The sequence below is a fragment of the Pelodiscus sinensis genome, chromosome 11 (genome assembly GCF_052426305.1).
Source record: "Pelodiscus sinensis isolate ZL-2025 chromosome 11, ASM5242630v1, whole genome shotgun sequence".
Classification (NCBI taxonomy): Eukaryota; Metazoa; Chordata; order Testudines; family Trionychidae; genus Pelodiscus; species Pelodiscus sinensis.
Window position 1 is genome coordinate 6215289 of NC_143062.1, and position 6139 is coordinate 6221427.

Genomic DNA, 6139 nt, shown 5'->3' on the forward strand with positions numbered 1-6139 from the left:
GGTGACTCGGTCCCATCAAAGATATTACTGCACCCCCTTGTCTCTCTCAAGCCACTCTATACTCAGGATTTGGGACTGATAGTGTGTAAGGAATGTCTCTAGCTGCTTTAAGTCTGCCTGTCAGAGGGTGCAGACTTCTAGCTTGTGCAGTGATAAAGACAGTCCACAGGTTTGATAGATGCTGAACTTTGACTCCTCACAAAGATGCTTTTGCATCCATAGAAGTGAGACATGGACTTCATGCAGAAGGCAGCTATTTCAAGGAATGTCTGGCTTGCTGCAATTGGTTTAGCTCTTGTTGCAGCCTCCATAGAGAGGAAGGCACAGCCCACTTCTTCAAGCTCATGATACCATCTACATGTTTTGTTAGTCTATACAACAGTGGTCTCTAACCTTTTTACAGCCAAGATCACTTTTTAAATGACAGAACAAGCCAAGATCTACTGCCCCACCCCTTCCTTTAAGCCCCGCCCTCTCTGTTTTCCTCCTCTCCATCACTTGCTATCCCCAACCCTTATACTGCTGCTTTTATTTTTTTTTTCAATTATTCTGTATGAAGAGATTTTTCCAACATTTGGCCTGTCTAGACTGGACCAAATGTCAGAAAAAACCCTTCTTTTAGAAGTCCCCTTATTCCTCGTGGAAAGAGGAATATAGGGGTTACCGAAAGAGCATGTTTGCTCTTCCACTAAAAAAAAGAGGAAGAACAAACGCATCCCTGGATGCAAAAGAGTTTTTCTGGGATATCTCCGGAATCCTGAAAAACTCCTGGGCTACGTCTACACTGGCATGATCTTGTGCGAGAACTCTTTTGCGGAAGAATTCTTGTGCAAAAACTCTTCCAGAAGAGAGCGTCTGCACTGGCATGTGCGTTTGCGCAAGAGCATCCATGCCAGTGTAGACACTCTCTTGCGCAAGAAAGCTCTGATGGCCATTTTAACCATAGAGCTTTCTTGTGCAAGAAATTCATGTTGCCTGTCTACACTGGCCTCTTGCGCAAGAACAGTTGCACAAGAGGGCTTATTCCTGAGCGGGAGCATCAGCGTTCTTGCGCAAGAAGCCCTGATTTCATACATTAGAACATCAGTGTACTTGCGCAAGAACTCGTGGCCAGTGTAGACAGGCAGCAAGTTTTTGCGCAAAAGCAGCTGCTTTTGCGCAGGATCACACCAATGTAGACACAGCCCTGCAGTCTAGCCGGACCCTCGCTGGGCTGAGACAGGATGTGTGGGCTCTGGGGTGGGAATAAGGGATTTGGGTGTGGGAAGGGTGAGAGGTGCAAGCTCTGGGAGGAAATCTGGATGCAGGAGGAGGTGGAGAAGGGGATGCTGGCTCGAGGAGAGGGGCTCTAGGCCGGGCAGTGTTGGGGTCAGATGGAGGGTTGGGGTACTAAGCAAGCCACAGGCTTGTGGATGTGAGGATGCAGGAATTTGGGTTGGGGTATGTGAGGGGCTCAAAGCAGGGGGGGGTCCAGTGTATGATCGGCTCAGCTTTGGTGACTGGAGGGAGGGTGCAGGAGTGTTATTATGCTGCAGCCAGATGGGGGCTTGGCCCCAATTGGCGGTTTGTTGGCCAGACTTCATTTTTAAATAAAATGTCAAACACAAAGAGTTTCTGCATTGTCTTTATTTCTGAGAGGGGCAGGGAACCTGTTCTGAGTCAGGGGTCACCGACCCACAGAAAAGGCAGTTGGGGCCACACAAGTGAGATGCACAAAAAAACCCTCCAACCCCCCCCTCCAGCCTCACTAATGTGGCCCCAACTGTGCTGGTGGGAGCAGGGAACGGGGTGCTGGGGCAGGGGACAGGGTGCCAGTGGGGGCAGGGTTCTGTGGCTGGGGGTAGGGGAGAGGGAATAGGAGGCCATGGGACAGGTTTCTGCAGCAGGTGACAGGGTGCCAGTGGGGGCAGGGGAGCGAACAGATGCCAGGAGGGCAGGGGAGAGAGAACAGGGGGCCGGGAGGGCAGGGTTCAGTGGCAGGGGGCCAGTGGGGGCAGAGAGTCCCCTGCCCCAGCCTCCTCCCAGGATTTCCCCCCTGGAGGAGGGAAGCCCTGTCACAGGCTTCCTCCAGGCCTGACTCCTCCTCCCCCCCCCGCGGAGCAGGGAAGCCTGCGCACACGCTGCGTTGCACACCTCCCCCCTGGACTCCTCCCACATCCCCCACAGAGGAAGGAAACTCTGGCACACACCTCCTCTGGGGTCTCCTAACCCCTTCCCCTCCCCTCTCCCCAGGAGGGAAGCCCCAGCGTGTGCCTCCCCCTGGGACTCCTCCCCCATCCCCCCACAGGAGGGAAGCTCTGGTGCATGCCTCCTCTGGGGACTCCTAACTCCTCTCCCCCACCCAGAGGAAGGAAGCCCCAGCATGTGTCTTCCCCCACGCCTCCTATCTCCTCCCCCCCGTGCAGCAAGTCCTTGGCGCGCCACAGACCTGGAGGATGGGAGCAGCCAGTGCACTTCCGAAAACCCCAGAAGTGGCGTACAGCTGCCGGACTTCCATCCATCCTGCGGGAAGCCAGCACTGCCTCCATTGTCGCTGGAGGTAGGTAGTGGGGCTTCTTGGGGGTGGGAGGAATGGGGGGGGGGGCAAACACCTCGCAGTTGACTGGTTGAGCCCTCCCGATCGACCGGTCGATCGCGATCGCCGGGTTGGTGACCACAGCTGTACAGGAGAAACTTTAAAAACAACAAAGGGTCTGGCAGCGCTTTATAGACTCACTCGGCTACCCCCGGCAGCTCCTGAACATTATAGCTCGGAAAACTGGTAGGACTGGGAGGCGCATAAATGTGTTAAGAAATCAAACAGGAGAGGGGCGCTGACGATACACAGGCTGGGAGAGAGACGGGGGCAGCCAGAGCAACTGAGGAGGGGAAAGATTTGTGTCAGTCTTGGCTGTTAAAAAACCTAAACGCGAGATGTTTCCCTGCTCTGTGGTATCCGAGAGCCACACGCCTTCCCTCCCACAGCTAGATCGCTGGGACTAGTTCCCTAGGCGGGGGGGCAGCGCCGGGCTGGGCTCCCGGGGCGGGGGGAGTCCCGCTGGACAGGCCCTGGCCGGGCTGAGCTATGGGGTTGGGCCCGCCTGGGGCAGGGGGCTGGACTCGCTCCTGGGGCTCTCCCCGCTGTGCCCCCCCCCCCCGCTCGGCGCACTCACAACGCAGCAGGAGCCGCCCTCAGCGTCGCTCCCCTCAGTCTTCCCTTTCGTGCGAGAGGGAGTGCGCGCGCGGCCGCCAACGGAGCCAATCATCGCCGTTGACGCAAAGGCTGCTGGGAAACAGAGCTATAAAAGCCCGGGAGCTATTTACGTTTTATGTCTCCTGAGTTTGCTGGAGTTCTTGCGCCTGCGCACTTGGGGCGAGGCGGGACAGGACTCAGTACTGGGCGGGGGGGGGTGTCTCATAGCAACGGGAGAGCGGGGGCGCTGCGCGCGCGCGTTGCTGTTGCCTTGTGCTTCGGGTCGGCGGGGGGGGCGGGGCCGTTCTCCCGCGCAGGCGCAGTGCGGGGCGGCCGCCATGTCGCTGCAGGAGGACCCGGTGCAGCGCGAGATCCACCAGGACTGGGCCAACCGCGAGTACATCGAGGTGATCACCAGCTCCATCAAGAAGATCGCGGACTTCCTCAACTCCTTCGGTGCGTGCCCCGCCCCCGCGCCCTCCCCGGCCCTCCTGGCCGCGGCCCCTCCTGGCCCCGCCCCGCCCCCTCTCCGGCCCCGCCCCTGCGGCCCAGCCTCTCCGGCCCCGGCCCGGCCCCTCCCCCAGCACTTCTGGTCCCCTCCGGTCCCTCCCCCGGCACTTCCGGCCCTTCCGGCCCCGCCCCCACGGCCCTGCCCCGCCCCCCCCGGCCCTCCCAGCCCCGCCCCCACCCCGGCCCTCCTGGCCCCGCCCCCGCGGCCCCTCCTGGCCCCGCCCCCCCCCTCTCCGCCCCTCCTGGCCCCGCCCCCGCGGCCCCTCCTGGCCCCGCCCCCGCGCCCTCTCCCGCCCGGCCCCTCCCCCGGCACTTCCGGCCTTTCCGGCCCCGCCCCCACGGCCCCGCCCCTCCCCCGGCCCTCCCACACCGGCCCTCCTCGCGGCCCCGCCCCCGCTCTAACGGCCCCTTCTCCCGCAGACATGTCCTGCCGCTCCCGCCTCGCCACCCTCAACGAGAAGCTGACGGCGCTGGAGCGACGCATCGAGTACATCGAGGCCCGGGTGAGGGCGGGGCCGGGAGCCCGGGAAGGGGGACGCCGGCCCGGGAGGAGCCTGGCCTGCGGGCTCCTCGTTCCCTTCCCCGGCCCCTCGCTGAGCAGGCTGTGCTCTCCTTTGCAGGTGACGAAGGGCGAAACACTGACCTAGCTGCAGACGCCGGTGGGGAGCCGACCCGGAGAAGACCGGGCTGCTGCGCCGCAGCCGACTGCCGGGATCTGATTTCTTACTTTCTGCCATTGGCGGGACTGTGGCTTGTTTCTGCCCCGGTAGCCCTGCCTTGGGCGCGTGGCTCCAGGGCGACTCCAGAGAGAGTTGATAACATGCCAACGAGCACGTTGAATGCAGTAATTTTAGCCAGATTCGTGCACCAGTTAACTCCTCAGCCCCTTAACCTCTCTCTCATTCCCCGCTATGCATGTAGAACTCCTCCTGCACTTTGTAACTGCAGCATCTCGCTGGCCACAGGTCTCTTTCTGGGAAGAAAACCTCTCTTGGAGCTGACCGGCTGAAGGCCTGATGTTTGGGAGCCACCCCGCCGATGGTTTCGGTTCCTTTAGCAAGCGCTGCAACTTGTGTCTCTTAAGCAAAAACATCAAGCGCCTCCCTCCTTCCAGCCCGGGAGCAGAGCAGTAGATGTGCAGTGTCTGGATGGGGCAGGGAGATAGGTAATGTGCCAAGATCAGCTCTCTGGGCAGGGTGGGTTTCAGAGTTTTCTATGTCTTTTGTATTGTGTAGTGTCACATGGGGGGTGTCTCCCGGTTGTGTTGCCACAATAAACTGTCTCTGCTGACGGGGTCTGAGCTGATCTCTAGCTGGAGTGCACGTCTGGATTGCCAGGGGGCGGGAGCAGGAGCGTGGCCATGGAGGGCAGATGGGCATGGGGAATCACAATGTTACTGTAACAGGCACAGTTGCCTCTGTTCTCCTCTTCCCACCCCCGTGGGCTTTGCTCCTACCACCATTACCCCCCAAAAGAATTGAATGGTGCTGCTGTGCTGCACATGGGTGTGTTCTCACCCCGCTGAGATGCTGTCTGGCTCTCTGCAGCCAGCGCTGCCATGGGTCTGTGGATCCCATCTGAAAGGCATGAGCATGTCATGGCCACTGGTTTCTGACCCTTGGGGGCTGACTGGTCACGTCAACAAGTGGGGCTAGAAAGCGATGGATTTTAAAGAAAACTGAATTCCAAAACTAGGAACATGACCACTCCAGGGGGATGGTTTCTCTCACGGTGCGTCTAAGCCGGGCCTGGGCAAAATATGACCTGTGGGCCGGACCCGGTCTACCCAGCCACTAAAGCTGGCCTGCAGCTAGACGCTGATCTTGCGGAAAATAAAGCCTTTTCTGAAAGATCCCTTATCCCTCTATGAAATAAGGGATCTTTCGGAAAAGGCTTTATTTTCCGCAAGATCAGTGTCTAGACTGGTGCTTTTCTCTGGCAAAGCTCCGTGCCGAAAAAAAGCAGCAGCCATTTTTATGCTAATGAAGTGGGGGAGATTTAAATCCCTTCTTCATTAGCAATTGCAATAGAAAAAGGGATGTAGTTGAGACGTAGCCCAACTGTCTCCTGGCCCTGTTCCCCTTGGGACTCGCTGGGATGATGCTCTGTGCAGTTCCACAAGCTTAACATCCGCTGGCTAAGGGGTCTGCTCCTGAGTCTCCCGCCCCAGCCTGTCACCTGCTGTGAGGCACAGGGGTGGAAAAGGGGACAGGAAATCCAAATAAGTGCAGTAAAGACAGACAATTGGAAACTGAATTCCCTTAAGAGGAGACAGGCAGGTGTCTGATCTGCCATCCACAGGCTCGGGAGGAAGCCAGGCTGAGAGCACTCTGCCCTGGGGATGTGTTGGGGTCAGAGAGCTCCCGCGGTCCCTGTAGGGAAACCCAACTGCTCCCATCAGACGGGGGCAGATTTTGAGTTGCTTATCTAACCTACTCTTAAATGGCCGATCTCCAG

At 58.9% G+C, this 6139-nt stretch overlaps 1 protein-coding gene across 1 annotated transcript; it reads left to right on the forward strand.

Annotated features, from left to right (window-relative positions):
* The first annotated feature begins 3378 nt into the window (after positions 1-3378).
* On the forward strand, positions 3379-4972 carry LOC142830975 (putative protein BRICK1). The gene is made up of 3 exons (XM_075939577.2): positions 3379-3628; positions 4103-4185; positions 4303-4972. The coding sequence occupies exons 1-3, from the start codon at positions 3511-3513 to the stop codon at positions 4327-4329; spliced, it is 228 nt and encodes a 75-aa protein (XP_075795692.1). The 5' UTR covers positions 3379-3510; the 3' UTR covers positions 4330-4972.
* Positions 4973-6139: the final 1167 nt, after the last annotated feature.